The following is an 18010-nucleotide window of genomic DNA, read 5'->3' on the forward strand; positions in this document are numbered from 1 at the left end:
TTGAAATTCACATATGCTCTATTACTGAAGGTGCAACAGCTCAGCATCATTTAGTCTCTAAAGCTCCAACCTGATTGAAATATGGCTCCCTATAGTGTTAAAGTTAGTTATGGTGCTGAAGAAATTATTTTCACTCTGCATTTATTGTCTGGGCTTTGGATACAAGGACTGACAGTATGTTAGTAAATGCTGAAGATCTGTAGTCTGAAGTTAACTAAATTCCAGCAAAACTTCTTTCTCATCCAGAGGACAAACCCTTGGAGAACGTATGCAAATATACCCCAAAATGCAGATGGTCAAAAGACTGCTGGTTGCATCTTTAATTATCAGACCCATGTGGAGCCAATAAAGATTGGCTCCTGGCTCCATTTGGATTTCAGTGATGAAAAACATAACAGGCTTTAACTTCAACCCAACGCTGCTGTGTAGGTGTCAGGAGAAGACCCCCAGGGTTAAAAATATCCGCTGGCCATATTGTTTCCATGGCAATGGAATCGCATAACTGGGGGAGTTTTCACAAGACGGATACTGATCGACCTACACACTGCAAACCACAGCGCCGCCACCCAGTTTCTCCTCAAACATGACTTCCACCCAACGATTAGGTGTGTTTGATGTCTCTTAAGGTAATAGGTGGGTGGTCGTCTGAAATGGGGCACCCGTCATTTGGCTGATTGTTGCAGCAGACCTGGAGGGGATAGTTTATAGCCCCTATAATACACACCCTGGAATTTACAAGCTGGGAGACTAGCCTGTTCTGAGCCCTTAAAGGGAAATACCACACAATTTAACAATGCAAGTGTGCTTTTCTTGTGGGATATGAGAAATCACTATTTAGAAGATAAGATGAAACTTGAACAATCCCTATGGGGAAATTGGGTTATTGCAGCAGCAAATAGTAACAGGATACAGCAAGGAAAAACAGAGAGGTATTTACACAAACTGACAATTACAACGCAAAAATGTATGAATTACATTTACAACATACAACATACTGAGACAAAGAAAAAATGAATGAAAACTATGTACAATATAAAAATATACACATGTGTTATATATATATAGCATACAAATACGTTTTTAAATGATAAAAATATGAAGATAGTGCAGATATAAAAAATGAGAAAATTTGCATACACACTGGATGTGCAAAATGTGCTCATATTCACAGTAACAGATCTACATATAGTATGTACAGAAAGTAACTAGGTGTGTAGATTTGCTGTAAAAAAAAAAGACAAATAAAAACAAATATATTCACTTTACAGATCTAAATAGCATGTGTAGAACATGCAGAATTACATGTGCATATTAGCTGTTCATTTTATCAAAAACTCCAGATGGAGGTACCATATGTACAGAAAAGGTGACAATGTGCAAGTTTTCATTATCACAACATGTTTGCACAATGAGGTAGCACTTGTACAGAAATGTGTCTATAAATACTTAACAATTTATATGCAGCGAATGTATGAAAATATATGCAGGTCAGAAACAAGTTCATGCCAATGTGTAGTTAAGAGAAAGACTGAGGATGAACAACTCATTCCCAAAAGCTAGAAACCAGAGAGCAGATCCTCTACTCTATGATCCAATACTAATACAGTACAGTCTGGAGCTTCATGATGAGCTTCATATATTATTGTGGTCATATGTTTCAATATAACAATGTACCATTCCCCCCCAAAAATCATCCTGTCATTTAGCAGACAAGAGAAACTGCTCTTTCTTTATTTCCCAGATATGGGATACAATAATGAATGTGCACCTATCCAGTCTGAACCGTCCTGGGTTACATTCATATTTCTAAACTCAAATTCAAAAAAGGGACCTTCCCCTTTAAATCCATGAGCTTGGAGAATAATTGTGACCTCTTGCTAAATCAGTGGGGAACCAACTGATGCCCCATATTATGTAGATGTTAATCAGGTTTGCACAGCGGTGGGTGAGTATTGATCAGTAATTGAAAATATGCAAGGACTGGAAGTTTGTGTAATGATGGACTGAGGCATTGCGATCCTGGAGCAGCTCATCTCCAACAGAGCTGTCGCTGTATATCTGGATCAAATAACGGGCCTGTGTCCCGTCCCTAATGAAAAATCACTATACTATTCCTGTAAGCACGTGTAGAGGCTCAATAGTGAGTTTATACTGACCTTAATGTATTTTATGGTATTTGTTTTATCTCCTACAAGACAATAATACAATACTATCCTATCCTATCCTATACTATTATAATACCATACCATACCATACTATACATACTACACCATAATATACCATACCATACTATACCATACTATACTATAAAATACTACACTATACCATACTATACAATACTATAATATACTGAACCATACAATACTATTCTATACTACTACTACTACTATACCATACCATACTACACCATACTATACTGTAAAATACTATACCATACCATAGTGTACTATACCATACTATACTGTACTATACCATACTATTCTATAAAATACTATACTATATTATGCCATACTATACCATACTATAACTATACTATACCATGATATACCATACTGTACTGTACTAAACCATACTATACCATGCTATACCATACCATACCATACTATACAATACCATACTATACTATACTATAAAATACTACACTATACTATACTATACTATACTATACTACATAGTATATATATATAGTACTATACTATACTACATAGTATAGTATAGAATATTCCTATTGGCTATAATATGGGCATATAGTTTCTAGTTTTGCTGTGATATCTGTATAGCATCCTTCTAAAAAATATCACAGAACTACTATATTTATGTTTCTCTCCACACATGATGATATGATGCATCATTTGTGCTTGATAACCTAAAAGCTGAGGGGCTCAGTACGCTGCCTGTGTGTGTGTGTGTGTGTGTGTGTGTGTGTGTGTGTGTGTGTGTGTGAGAGAGAGAGAGAGAGAGAGAGAGAGAGAGTGACAGCCAGCTGGTTTGAAAGGAGAGCCGGAGTTCCTCGAAACCCCTCTATAAACGGGAGTGGGTGGCGTTCCTACCTCACCGCCGGCAAAAACTCACTCTCTCTCTCCCTCCCTCCATCCTCTCTCTCTCTCTCTCTCTCTCTCCCTCCATCCTCTCTCTCCTTCTTCCTCTCTCTCTCCCCTCCCTCCCTGCGCCTGGAGGGGACGCATGCGGCTGTGGAGCGGAGCCCTGCATGGTGTCTCTCTTGGAGCTGAACCAACCCACCCGGCGGAGTCAGTCGGTGTGTTCCTCCTCCTCCTCCTCCTCCTTTAGAGGCTTCCTGCCAGAACGCAGCGGAGAAACCAGACGGCTGGCCCCGCGCTGCGCCGCCGAGCGACCGAGCGAGCGACCCGCAGAAAAACACTTTGCCAGGTACCATGACGCACCAAAAAATTGGGCACTTGCCTGGACTTTTTCCCTCGGAGTCTTGCCATATGAACGTGCCCGCACAGCCTATATAAGGAAAGTCGAGTTTCACCCGGAGTGCACTAATAGCCTATGAGACTTCTGCCTCGTTCGTCCAGTCCGGTTTCATTTCTGTGCCCTGCGTTTCATGTTGTTGTCAGTGTTTGATGATGTCATTATTTCTTTCAGATGGATCCGCGCCGTGCCGTGCTGCTGTTGTGTCGCATCTCTCAAAGTGAGACTCGCGCTGCTAACGTGCGTCCCTCCGCCGGCTAGCAAACTTGGACTGCTGCCTCTGTTCGTGCGGAGGAAAATACAGTGTAGGCTCCTCTCCGGCTCTGGGAACCTCATTGCTGTCCGCTGACGCTGCGGTGGACGGCAGTGTGACACCGCAGAGGGACTTCATAGACTGAAACTGTAACTAAACTATAACTAAATCAACTTTTCATTGACTAGAAGGAACTGCGCGAGGGAATAGCCGCAGAGCACGCGCGCCTCTTATTTCTTTCCTTGTGATTTTTCACCTGGGCTGCTGTCCAAAAATCCAAGAGGAACATCTCCGCTGGAGAGATGCCCATGTGAGCGACACACACCCGTCTTTTTTTCTTTTTTTCCCCTACCTCTGGCATTTAGCTGACGCATATTAGGAGCGAAATGGGATTGTAAAAAAAACACAACTATGGGAAGTCGTCGTTGAGCATATAACCGTTGCTCTCCGCGGGTCTATGGAGAAGAGCAGCCCGAGGATGGCGGGCGGAACGCGGGAGGCGCCGGTGAACTCCTCACCGGCGGTGGCGGCCAACGCGGAGGGAGAGGAGATCGAGGTGTTGGAGAGTACCGACGTCCTTCCCGTGGCCCCAGAGGACGTAAGTCTGCATTAGGGACCTCACCTCCACATACTGTACTACTACCGCTACCTTGTCGTGCTTTTAGCAATGCACAGGACCTTCAGCTGCTTCTGCACTGAAGCAAAGTCAGTGAAATGCATCAGTGCGTTTTTGTTGGGAAATGTCATATGTGCCTGAACTACATCCTATAATAGCCTACATTTTAGAATGTTACTAGACAAATATTATAGCATCCCTATTAGAGTACTATAAGGATACTATAGGAATTTCACCGTGATAGCATAGGAGATAGAAAATACCATAAAAGCACAGTAAGGTCACTAATCTCACCACAGGCACACTATAAGTCCCTATAGGAACATTATAGTGACACCATACACAGGAGATGTAAGATACCTCAGTACTGAGTTTATAGAAGCCATTATAAACTCAGTACTGAGCACCAAAGACACACTGTAAGTCCCTATAGGAATATTATAGTGATTTTTTGTTAAGCACCCCTCCTCCCTCCCTTATTAGTTCTTCTCTCAGACTTTCAGATAGCCTATTATAAGAGAGCCCTTACACATAATGATCCACACTTTGGGACCCCATTATGTTTTGCTGTGGCTCATTGACCACAATGATCAGTTAATAATAGCATGCAGTTGCGAAACAGCAATTAAGGCATATGCCTACAGAAAGGAAAGCCCTTTTGCCCAGAATTCATCATTTCCAAACAGGTGCTCCTATAGCCGCTCGGATGCGGCACCTGTTTCTGATGTGTGTTTTTCCCTTTCACCTCTTCCTCTCACTCACTTCTTCCCCTTCCTCTTTTTCCTCTCTTTCCGTGGCTCAGCAATGGAAGTCTCTGTTTGACAAGGTATGTACCGCAGGCCACAGTGCTTGTGTCTTTGCGTTTGCATGTTCACTCATTGTGGAGCGGTGTCGTCTTCCAAGGTGCTCGTCTGTGTGTGAACTGTGACTGAATTCCAACTACATTGTTATTATTAACTTGAAGCAATACAGATGCAGATTTAACAGATGAAGCATTGCAGTGTCTTGTTTTAAGGTCATGAAACACAGGCATGATTTTGAAGCATTGGAGTTGGGCTTAAATGGGAATGGGGAAATGGGATAAAGTTACTATGTAAAGGGATAAAGTCAATATATCAATAAGTGTTAGTATTGTGTATTGCAATAAGTAGTACATTACTATAATGATGGGTTATTTACAAATGTTGCCTGTGTATCATGGCCTTTATGCTGTGATGTGCTATAACGCTGGCTCTATCACTAATGAAAGTGACACAGTTAAAGCCGCACTAAGCAACTTTGCAGTGGGCAGCTCCATTTGGCAGCGAGAGGGAACTGTTTGAAATTTAAGGACTTCAACACCCAAAAATCCTATAAAATGAATACAGTAAACTGCACACAGAACGCTCATGTTTACCAATCTGACTGGTCTGTGATGCTTTATACCAAAGAGACGATAGATGAACAGATTTCACTCTTAAGTTTTGGTTTGTCACTTCTTGTGGAGAAGAGTGCAAACCCGACACCAGAATTTCATTTGGGTAAAAATGGTGAATCTACAGGGTCTTAATTAGTGGGGATTGGACGCTCTTCTCTGTTACTGCCCCACTTTGTAATTTAGGCTGATTAGACAAATGTATTTTTACATCAAAATCTTGCCTAGTGCAGCTTTAAATCCTTTGCCTACTGGGCAATAATCATGGCATAACATGTAACCGAGCCATGGCTGTGTCAAATCAAACTCCTGTGGAGGCCAGAGTGCCTGAGGAGTGGGACAGCACTGCCGGGACGGAGCAGGTTGTGGGTGTGTCGCCCCCTGACACTGACCCTGATAATGCAATTAGAGTGATACATAATCCTGGATGCACCGGTGTATCAGTCAGGCCGCTCTTGTCAGAAACATGTGCGAACACACACACACACACACACACACACACACACACACACACACACACACACAGATACAGCCAAGGAACCCCAGGAGAAGAGAAACACAGACTGGCTGATCATGCAAGCAGCAGGTTGGGCTGACAGACGGCAAACGGACCCCCTTTCTACCACACACACACACACACACACACACAGCCATGACTCTGTGGGGCTGCCCCAGCACCTGCCTGCCCTGGGGCCCCCTGCTCTGTCCTGGGGGGAATTGTGTGTGTGTGTGTGTGTGTGTGTGTGTGTATAGGGAGTGGCGGAGGAGGGTCAGTGTTGAGTCAGAGGCTCGTGTCAGGCTCACTCTTTCAGAGGGGACCACGGCCCCATGGGATTATGGGAAAAGCTAGCCGGGGTGTATGTGTGTGTGTGTGTGTGTGTGTATTGGTGATGGAGGCTATTCTGTGGACAGGCATTAAGTGGGCCTCTCAATCCGCTGTCTTTATGTGCGCGGCGCTGCTTTGAATTTCCTCAAGTGGACTTCAGTCTAAAAAAAACGGGGGGTCTGTCCAAATGGTGAGGTCGCTGTCCGGTCTGGCAGCTACAAATGTCTTTTCACTCCTTTATTCTCCTTCCCTCCGTCCTCCTCACAATGATTTGCTCCATTTGTCAGGCGGCTGACCTCAGGGACCCCCAGCCTCTCTGTAGCGACTAAGGAAGAGAAATGATGGAAAGGAGGATTTGAAACCGGTCTGGCAACCTGTGTCGCTGAATGAGAGACAAAAGATAAATACTGCTTGCTTATTTCTATTATACACATCAGAAGTTATGTTTGTGTAACTTCTCTGTTATGTGTAGCTGTAACCGATGTATTTAGATGGGACGATGTTGCAGTGAACTTACTATAGTTGCAAAACAAGATGTCTAGAGATGAAGACAATGATGCATCTCTGCGATTAATCAATTCTGCCACCCCTGCGCTGTCAAACGCAGAGCACATCGGGGATGTTTACACAGCAGAAAAAAGACGGGATCATCTTCCCACACTCTTTTTTTTTTTTCTCCTCTTCAGACTATAGCTTTCCTCCCAACTCCTTCAAAGACATTTTGGCAGCGCGCAAAACCCTCTCCCATCATATTACTTTTACAGAATCCCACGTGCGCCCGGTACATACAGCTATCAATTTCTGGGTTTCAGACCGACGGGGGCTGCAATCAAAGTGCTGTGTCGCTCTGTTTCGCTCCTCTTCCCTGTCCCCGGAGAGGATTTTGTTGCCGTGTAAGTGCTTTCCTCCCCTCCGAGCAGGAAGTAAAGAGAGAGTAAAACCTCCGAACGCCTCGATTCGTGTTCCCCGTCCCTCGAAAACAAATGAACGCAGACAGAGGCGAGGTCTAATGAAGCGGAGGAGAAGCTGTCAGGAGAGCAGCGGCTGCATCGCCCTCTCTCTCCCTCTCCTATCACTGCCTTTCAGCCTCTCTCTCTGTCTTTTACACACACGGACACACACCAATCTAATAAGACTGCAATCGGGATTTGTGTTTTGGAGTCTCCCCTCTGTGCTCACAGATATGTAGACACATAGAAACACACTAACATGTCCCTTCATGTTGTTTTTATGAGGATTTTTGTGGATTTAAGGGTGGATGACAAGGATTTAGGCTTATAAACCGCATTAAGCACATTTTATGAACACTATAGATTGCACCAGAAAATGAACCCAAACATGTTTGTTTTGTACCCGCTTCAAAAGGAGACTTCCTTGTATTAGATTTCCTTTTATGACGGACTGCGTGTGGAGCTATATTACAAATTCTTTCGCTCTTACCTCACTGTTTTGCTCCTCACGGTCACCGGCGGAGAGTGGATTCAAGAAGGCTTTTGTTTCTTTCTGTTGCATTGGCACAGTGAGTGATTGTGTACAAGCCGGGTTGTGAAGGGCTACTTCTACAGCGCAGACGCACAGGATCATTATCTAAGGGGATTGGGAATGTCCCTGTACTGTTAAAGCCTGAGTGTGGAAGTCCCCCAGGTGTGCAGACTGGAAGCCCGGCTCACCTCTGAGTAGATGGTGCATTTGCAGGTACAAGTGTGTATTGGCACCTTTCTATTTGATAGCAATGTACATTTTTAATCCAGCTGGCACTTCACTAGAATTCTTGTAACAGGCATTTTTGTCCCTTTGTCCTGATTTTAATAAACTACTTAGATCACCAACTGAACTTATGTATCAGTGACCTGTTGCCCTCCTTTGATTCTAGGCTTTGGGTGTGTGTGTCCACACTGTTCCCTTTGTGTTGACAGCCTGCTCCCACTGGCCTGTTCAAATGCCCCAGGCACGCGCCCACAGGGGCTTAGTGATTAAACACTTTCACATGGCTGCATACTTTCCACGCAAGTGTTTTCCCTTAATTTCTTGCTTGGTGGCATAGAAAAGCCTCTGAAAACGGCACTGAGACTCGTTGTGACCCCAAAACTCTTCACTGGAACCGCGCAAATGAAATTTCTTTTAGGTTGTGTGGAAGTTCCTCTAGGCAGAGGGATTCACTCAACCTATACACTACCAGTCAGAAGTTTGGACACACGCATTTTTCTTTGTTTTTACTATTTTTCACATTGTAGAATAATAGTAAAGACGTCAAAACTATGAAATAACACAAATGGAATTATGCAGCGACCAAAAAAGTGTTAAACAAATCAAAACTATCTTCTATTTTTAGATTCTTTAAAGTATCCGCCCTTTGCCTTGATGGAAAGGCAAAGGCCTTCGAAAGAAATTCATACATAGACATCGACTTCACTATTATTTGTCTAAGAAACAAATTTCAAGCATTTAAGCATAAGCCTTTAGATTAAAATGGCTGTAAGATAATAAAAACATTCAATCAGGTGTGTCTAAACTTCTGACTGGTAAAACACGGGAAAACACTGGTGTACAGACGTTTCTCTTTCTTTCTTTATGTATTTAATTTGTGATTTTTTTTGTGATAGGTTATGGTGACAAAGGATGCGGTAGTTCTGAGTGCAATAGTAATGTAATTACAAAATAGTTAGGAGAGCTGTGACAGCAGTGCAGGAGCCAGAGTGCAAAACTATGTAGCCAAGTGGTACATGATTTATTACCATCATGCCATAAATTCTTAAGTAAAGTAATGGCAGTGGGGACTGGTGTTAGGATAGCCCCGCTCGCGTCATTAATTAAAACAAGCAGAAATTCAATGGCAGGGAAGCCACCTGTTCCCGGTGGGACTCACGTTATCCGGAGTTATTGTTGTGCGTTTCAATGAGCTTGTTAATTAGACATTCAGTGGCCGTCGCCGATGGAGAAGGCAGGGCATTATTTCAAGTTGTTTTGTCTGGCGGTGCCGTCTCACCCCGTCGTCCCACGCCCCGCACAGCTGGCACCTTCTCAATGTCTCTCCTTTGTTAAGTACACTTCAAGTGAATGGCCCGCCACCCAGGTGACTGGCACTTCATGGATCAGCCAAATGGGGACCCTCATCTGCGTTTAGTGATGCGTGCAGGGATGGCGTGTCTTGCCGCGCCCCGTCAGCTTTACCCACATTAAAAGTGCGTGGCAGGTTTGGGTGACGACAGTTTGTGGGACAAAATTGGTCGTCGCGAATACTGACGGCAAGGCTGCAGCTGAGGCTATATGCTAGGGATGGGACGATATATCGAAATTCAATATATCGCGATACAAAAGTGTGACAATTCGTATTGTATACGAGTATATTTTCCTCTTTTTTTTCGTATATCCATATTATTATATAGCATCCATTATAGCATCCATATAGTATAGTGATGTACTTATCAGCCTAATTGCCATCGACACAGACACAGATGGTGGGGGTCACAGTCTGCTGATCTGCTCATCGAACACTTCACCGCTGACTGACACCAGCTGAGTCTCGGAGCTATAGGCTCACCCATCGACCAGCAGTCTATAGCAATACTTAATGTGTTGTCTCCATCCAGCATCATAAAAGCAGTTACACGCACCAACCCGCACCTCTCGACGCTCTGTCAAAAAACGGCAGGGCCATGCGGCGATGACACGACAGACGGAGCCTCAAACGTTTTCATTGAAAGATTTAATCAGAGCTCATCTCTCCCCGCTCCTCTACCTCTCCCTTGCTCAGCTGTAAATAGATTTTCCTTAATGAAAGGCACGGTTCCAGTTGGCGGAGTGTGAAAACAGCCTCTGTTTTTATGCAGAGGTAAAAATAGCACCCGTGCCTGCCGATCTGTCAATGGGAAAAGAAGATGTGCCAGTTTACCCGTAATTGGCTACAGTGTGCAGACTCATAACAGCGGTGGCATGAAATCGAAGTGTCTCTTTTGATGGTTGAATGGCCCAGTGATCTAGCAATCCCCATGTGTTTTGTGTGTGTGTGTGTGTGTGTGTGTGTGTGTGTGTGTGTGCGCGTGCATGTGTGTGTGTACATATGTTTGTACATGCTCGGCCTTGAAACGTTAATCCGTTATTAGAGGTCAGGGAGGGAGGGAGTGATGACAGCCAGCAACACTTGCTGAATCTGTGTGTGTGTGTGTGTGTGTGTGTGTGTGTGTGTGTGTGCGTGCGTGTGTGTGTGCAAGGGTTGGAGGGTGGACATGCCAGATGCCAGCTGCCTGTTCAGGACCCAGTGTCAGTGTGAGTTTTGAATGAGGCTCCTAGCCAAATTAGCCCTAAATGTCTGGTTTCTATCTTGTCTTTCATCTCCCTCTCTCTCATCATTACCTCTCTCTCTCTCTCTCTCTCCCTGTCTCTCCCTCTCTCTGTCTCTCTCATCTTGTTGTTCTGCAGCACTGAGTCTGATTCACCCTCACAGTAAAGTGGATGACACTGCAGATGTGAAGAGGCTTCGCCGTCATCCGCTCTCAGTCTGCTAACCAATGCTCCCGTCTCATCTCTATTCATTAGCTCTGTTACAGTTCACACCCATCAGCCCATACAGTTCATAATAACAACACAATAAACCGCTCTGGTGGGAAAATATCTGATTACGGTTGATCAAGTTTATAGAGTTTATAGAGGTTTTTTCTCATAGTTTGGTGTCTTGTTTCACTTGTGTCTGTATTGTATTTGTCTGTGAGAGTAAGGACATTGAGGATTGAAGGATTTAATTTGAATCATTTGAGAGGTTATTTGTGTTTGATCAGTGAGTTTGGTGTTCTGATTTTCTATCTAAGTCTACAGTTTTGATAAGCATCTGTGTCACTGCTGGTTGTAACGGATTGTTTTGGTCCTTCCTAAGCTGTGGCAGTGTAACCTGTCTTGAGCAGTGTTTCTCAAGCTATGGGTCCAGAATGGGTCATTGGCTTGTTTGTTTTGGGTCGGCACATGGCAGCAGTACTAGAGTGTCAGGCCAAGACTTCAGTTGTTCAGGGTGGGTCCCAGGCTAAAAAAGCTCTGCCATACCCTTGACATACCAATCAGGATTTGGTGAACTTGAGAGGAGGCGGCGATGTGAAACAGCTTCCAGCCTCCTATTTCAGTCCGTCACTCCAATCCCTTTGGGGATCAAAGACACAGAGCCGGTCCATTCATTCCTTATGGCTGAAACTGTGATACCTTCCCACAGGTTATAGTTACACAGCTGCTCACAGAGTATCGCGCTGGCTACGACCCATCACTCCAACGCCTGGGGGCTGTGTGTGTGTGTGTGTGTCAGACATGTGGCTATTGTGGCTGTCAGTCTTCCCCTGCTGCTCCTTGTGAATGTCTCTGTTGGAGTAACCACTCAGAGTGTGGAATGGAAAATGTCTGTTGTTTGTCACAGGCCATTTAGACAGCGAGAGACAAGGGAATGTTCACGGAGTAAGAACCAAGAAAATACGCATAGGCACACACATACACACACACACACACACACACACAAACATCTTTTGTGACACATTCCTGTGCCACAGGCCTTACAGGTCCACACTGAAGCTTGGCAGGTGGACTGTTGACAAAGCTACAATAACCCTGTGTTTGCCTCGTACACCTGTATGTGTGTGCGCGTGCCTGTGTGTGTGTGTGTGTCACTGCTTGTGTTAACTGATTTCTGCCTCCCTCTTCAATCAAGCGCTGCCCATTAGAGAATGTTCCACATGACGCGTACAACTCAGCCAACTCTTTCATTCCCCTCTGTTCTCCTCTTGGAAGAACAATTTAGTCTTTATTAAGACAGATGGCGTGTTGACGACCACTGCAAACCAAAGCTGACAACTAGCAGCGCAGATGTTTATGCCTGCGTGCTGGATTTATAACGCCAACTACACTTTCTGGATTTTGACTCTAAATTGTTTGCCGTTCTTTCCGATCGCTTTGTCTTGCTATGTGCTCAGCTGTCCGTGAAGCGATGTTCTAACAAACCGCCTCACCAACATCTCCCTGTTTATTCCTCCTCCTCTCCCTGGAGAGTTTGCACTGAAGTCGTGGCAGACTGCGGCCTAGATGAGACAACGCGAGACGCTCGTAATTCAGAGGTAATGGCGTTTCTCGCTGCTTTATATCCGCCTGCGCAAAACCTGTAGGTAGAGTATTAAGTTTGCAAAGTTCACAGTCGCAGCCCTCTCCGGATTCTCTTCTCTCGTTGTTTTTTTTGTTTTTTTTAACTTTCTTTTTCTTTGTTCAGTCGTGGGATTTGTCGCCTATTTTGTCGTCTAATACCGTATAGAGTATTACCTTTGAAAGACATCAGATACAAGGCTCTGCTTATTCTCTCACCGTTGAAAACATTGTTTGTCTTTCCTCAGTGTTGCCTTTTCTGGTTTGTGTTTACATGATTACCCAGCAGCTCACTGCTTCCACTGCAACCCATAATGCAGCATCTCTCTACTTGACACCCTACAGATGGGAACGGAAAACAATTTTCACTTGGCATGGAAGCAGGTGGGCTCCCATTGAGCTTTGAACCTTGGGGCTTGAAAAGATGGACTGTGATAATCACAGTAACCTCTCCCCCAGCCATCGCTGTCTCTATGCAGCCGCCATTAGATTCCTCTACCTGACTTACACTGCAAGATTTCTCAATAAATTAAGCAGAAATGTGGCTGCCCCCAACTGTAACTGTCCTAGTTTTCAACATCAGAGCGCCTAAAGAAACGCAGTGAGAATAACACTGGGTTTGTTTACATTCACAGAATACTCCAGCTACTGCGGATAATCAGATGAAGGTGATAGTTCTATTACAGCTTCTGCATGGTTTGGAGTAACATGATTTCGTCCAATAACCCGGGTTTACATGGATTTATTTGGGTTGGTTTACTCAGAGATCCAGCCCGAGGCCATCTGCATGCCAGGTGAAATGTTTTACAACATTTTATCAGGTTTGTTTTTTATATTATTTGTGGTTCACTTACAACACCTAGATGTGAGTGGTGTTATTCTCAATTCTCTGAAAGCAGGAGATGCTGTAATGAGCTCACGCAGCATATGAAACATGTTGTCATTTGTGTGAACAAACATGGCACAGTTGCATCCTGTGTGACCTTTTCGACAGATGGGCACATTTAAAAAACTGAATGAAATCCTGGCCAAATAAACTGAAAGATGGAGCGTATTAACTGTGTGTTAACTGGATCATGCTTACACTGATTATGAGCACACTCTGATTAAGACTAAGCCGTTTACATGGCAAGTATTGGCGTAAATAAGTTAAATCAGACTGTTAGTGTGCATGTAAACATAATCAATGTCATTTTCAACCTGACCTGCTGAATTTGTGTGGGGACAATAAAATTGGGTTTCAGTCATTTTAATGTATGAAAGTATTCTGTTATTCTGGGATGCCCCGGCTGTTGTGCTGTTGCCGTGACAACCTGGCCTGGCAGGCTCAGCAGATGCCCAAGGTGAGTGACAGTGCTTAGCTTTCACCCAGATCTCCATTCCCGTCCTGTCCCCTCTGTCTCGTCTTACAGGGCATCGCTGCCAAGGCCAGCTAGCAGGGCCGAAGTGCTGAAGTGGCTAACTCTGACAAGGAGAAACCACATCGCACAACACAAAAACCAGACAAATGAAAGAAATACGCCAAGACTCGACCTCTTGGTGCCTGGAGTGATAGTCACCTAATTGAATATGTGTGCTTTGTACCAATGTTGCTGATAGTTGTTTGTTTGGATCAAGAGGTCATTGTTTTTAAATGTGCAGCGGAGATGTATGTACAGTCATTATTCACAAGGATTAAAAAACTTGGCCAGATGTCATGTGTATGATACTCTGATGAAAGCCAAAATAGATAAATAAAAATATGTTAAGACTTTAATATGGGTCATAGCCGCAATTGGTCCCTGTGATAATAATATTTTGTTAGCTACATGTATTATGGTGTGATCCCCTCTTAAGAAGTATAACCATACGATCAGGCTCCGTTTCTCGGGATATCTTTAAAATTCCTTTGGACTGGGAGCTTTTGTTTCAAAAACAAAGAGTACAGGCCAGAAAGTGAGTTTTAAAAGCCATAAATTTCAGTGCTTGGCAAAGTAATCGTTGGTATTGAGTCATTGTTTTTGATCAACAGCCCTAACAACCCCCTGCAGATACATTACGGTCATTTTTTTGCCGTGGGGCAGTAAAAACCTTATTTATTACACCGTTAAGGTTGAGGTTTCTCAATGCTTTCAGGAGATTCCCTCTTTTGCTGTAGAAGTCCCACTGGCTAGATGCTTGCTGTACTGCTGTTGCACTGTGACTACGGTTACAGCCCCAGGAGTAACTGTTCAGAAAAATGTCATGTAGGATGTCTGTGTGGAGTGGATTGGACTTCTATGGCTTCCTAGATCATGTTGTATTTGGAAGGCTGTCAGTGCATGAGTCTCTGTGCGTTGATCCTCCTCAGACACACGAGGAGCGCTGTGTTTTACTGTGAGCTTTTAGGCTCGCCCGTCCGGTGACAACCCTATCGCCCCGACAGCCTCGGTGTGTCTAATTGAATTCTTCTCAGAGTTTCGGTGGGAGACGGGGAGGTGTCTGGGGGGGGGGTGGGATTGTTATCATCGGTGCTGGGTTTACCACAGCCGCAGTTGCAGATATAGCGGCTCATCAGGGTGCCTGTCAGGGCCCGGCTCTGAGGGTGTCATTATGATAAGCATTATCTGCTGCAGGGGAACAGCTGCCAAGGTGGCGATAACTCACACTTCCATTACAGGTGGAGTAAGGATTGCCTTTTTACGTGTCACTTCAACTTTGCAGCAGGGCCTTTCCAAAATAGACTTAACTTTTTCTTTTTTTTTCAGGGGGGATAGGTAGCGGGGCGTGTGTGGGTGTGTGTGTACAGTTACATATGTTTGGCCTTGAAATGGTAATTCATTAGTAGAGGACAGTGTGTGTGTGGTCTAATGAAACATTGCGGTACAAGTCTTTGGTCATAAGCTGTCTGAGCCGTAGAAAACAACAGCCAGCTTGGGCCTCTTCTTTTCATTAGGTGTGTTTTGCTCTTTGTTTCATTTGTTTTCTGTCTGAAAAATGAAATCAGTCTCTGCAGTTCATTTCGTTATCTTGAGAATCGCCGCAGATCTCATTATTTTGAGTCTGTTTTGAACATGTAGACGAGAACCCGGGGTTGCGAGGATACTGGCTACGAGAGGCGGCACAGACTAGCGTCTAAGCACACCGGGTGAGGGAGAAGTGAAAATCCATCTCGCTCCTTTAGCCCCGCGAGCTGCCTTTTCTCTGAGACGTTCTGCGGAAGTTTCTTTCCAATTCTGTAGCATAGTTCCATTCCCCCGTCTTAAAAATCTGCCATGAAACGCAGCGGACATGTTACTTCTATAATCTCAGGCATTTGCGTTGACTTTTGTGAAGACAAACTAGTGATTCCCCAAAAGAAAGCTGAGACTTCTCTTCATGTTTTCATCGAGACGTGAATCCCGAGGTGGCTGCATGGGCATGGAGGTGCAGATGTACCTCACTGCTTAAGCCCCTTTTTCTGAGAGTTTCTTTCCTGCTCCAGCCTTAAAAGGAAAGGGGAGCTGGTCGGAGAGAGAGCGGGGACTGTTGCTTGCTCCCTGACCCCTCGGGATTATGGGAATAGGATTATGAAATGGAGGGCGCTCCAGCGGGGCTCGCCACCACCATGGATCAGTAGACGGCTGACTGACTGGCTGACTGGCTTATTGTGGCCGATTAATAAAAGCTCTCGCTAGCAAAAACGGACCCAAAACAACAGGCTGGGACAGGGAGTGAAGTGTCAGCGGTGAGAGAGGGCATATGTGTGCCTCGTCCCGTTACAGCTTTACAGTGAGTCTTATAGCCCTTCCTACCTCCCCCCCCCCACATCCTTATCCTTCTGTGGAGGTGGGTTCTTGCGGGGGTCTGCGTTGGTGATTGACAGGCCGTTTGAAGGGTCCCACCCTGCCCAGATGGCAACCTTGAAAATGTCTCCGACAGCACCGGCCCCACTCACCACGATTATACCCCCCCCCCAACTCCCCTCACTCCCCCCTCTTTTTTTTTTCTTCTTCTTGAGATTTGAAGAAAGTAAGTCGGGACCCCCCTCGGGGCAGCCCCAGCCTCGGGTCCATTTCCCCGCTATTAGGGATCATAAATCTCGGTGGGTGAATGGAACCGCCGCTATCGCTGGTGGAGGGCGTGTTTGGAGGGTGTGTGTGGGGGTTGGTGGGAGGGGGGGGGGGGGTTCACCTCAGGGCAAGCCGGGAGGAGAAGAAGAGGACTGAATGGGAGAGAAAGACAGGCCGGAGACGGCTCGTTAAACAAATGTTTCTCCCGTCTTTTTGTTCCCCCTCTTCTCCCGGGAAGGGCCCCTGAATGCTGGTGAGCAGTGGAGGGTTTGGCCCGGCGGTAATGAGGGGTTCTCACCTCAGTGTAAATGGGAGGTTTGGGGGAAAAGGTCACCGCTCTCTGTCTTTGTCTCGGCGCTGACCTGCCTATGCCCTACGCCTGAGCGACATGGACACTCCATCACCTCTTTGTGTGTGTGTGTGTGTGTGACAAGTATTTTGACTTGCGTATGCTTCTGTCTCTTGGCAAATGGGTCCATGTTTGTGTCTGAGCAAGAGTGACATTTATATCTCCAGCAGTTTAAGCTTTCTCTTCCTGGTGTGTGTGTGTGTGTGTGTGTTTCATTGTGTCTTCACACATGCTCCTCTCCAGCGTGTATGCTTTCATACGCGGCGACAGGGGGTAAAGTGTTTATTTGAACACATGCTAGGGAGCCTGCTGTGGGCCGTTCAGCTGTCTGCTCCGATCCCCTCTGCCTCTGGAGACACCCTCGGGGCAGCATAGCTCTCCCTCTCTCTCTCTCTCTCTCTCTCTCTCTCTCTCTCTCTCTCTCTCTCTCTCTCTCTCTCTCTCTCTCTCTTCTCTCTCTCTCAATCAAACACACATCTCTTGCTCCATCTTGTTCTCTGTCACACACTTAGGCTGGGCTGCACCAATCCGTCGTAGTTTAATTTAACATTAGTGATAATCAGATAAGTAAAACTAGGTTTAAAATAAGTAAACCTAGATTTGTGATACAATGAGTAGCAAAATGGACATTTATTTTTATGAAAAAGTTGCGGATTATTTCTTTAATCCAGTTTAAAAATGTATCCTTGTTGGTACAGTCCACCCTTGGACACCCATTCACACACATGCAATCTGTTTGTTTGTCTCTTTCTCCCACACAAACACTCCCACGCTCCCTGGCTCCCTCTCTGTGGCACCTCGGTATGGTTAACAACCGCTTGTGGCTCCCAGGATAACAACTCCCCGGCTTGGAGTTCATCGCATCTGGGCCCTGCGTGATGAATGATCCTCCTCTGTTTGGTATTGCAGCATCTGTCAAAGAAAAGCCCTTTATGATATTATTACTGCCTCTTGTCTCCTAGAGACCCGGGTGTTTCTCTGTCTCGCATAGCACAGCCA

At 45.1% G+C, this 18010-nt stretch overlaps 1 protein-coding gene across 2 annotated transcripts in view; it reads left to right on the top strand.

Moving 5' to 3' along the window:
- The first annotated feature begins 4145 nt into the window (after nucleotides 1-4145).
- The window catches only part of rhbdl3 (rhomboid, veinlet-like 3 (Drosophila)), a 50812-nt gene continuing 36947 nt past the window's right edge, over nucleotides 4146-18010 (top strand). For both annotated transcript variants that reach the window (XM_071519782.1, XM_071519784.1), the window contains exons 1-2: nucleotides 4146-4286; nucleotides 5107-5130. In XM_071519782.1, the coding sequence (XP_071375883.1) occupies nucleotides 4146-4286; nucleotides 5107-5130 (165 nt within the window). The remainder of the gene's footprint in view (nucleotides 4287-5106; nucleotides 5131-18010) is intronic.

Source organism: Centroberyx affinis, unplaced genomic scaffold (genome assembly GCF_046629955.1).
Source record: "Centroberyx affinis isolate AG114_WGS23_722 - 3 ecotype Tasmania unplaced genomic scaffold, CSIRO-AGI_Caff_v1 ptg000735l_1, whole genome shotgun sequence".
NCBI classification, from domain to species: Eukaryota; Metazoa; Chordata; class Actinopteri; order Beryciformes; family Berycidae; genus Centroberyx; species Centroberyx affinis.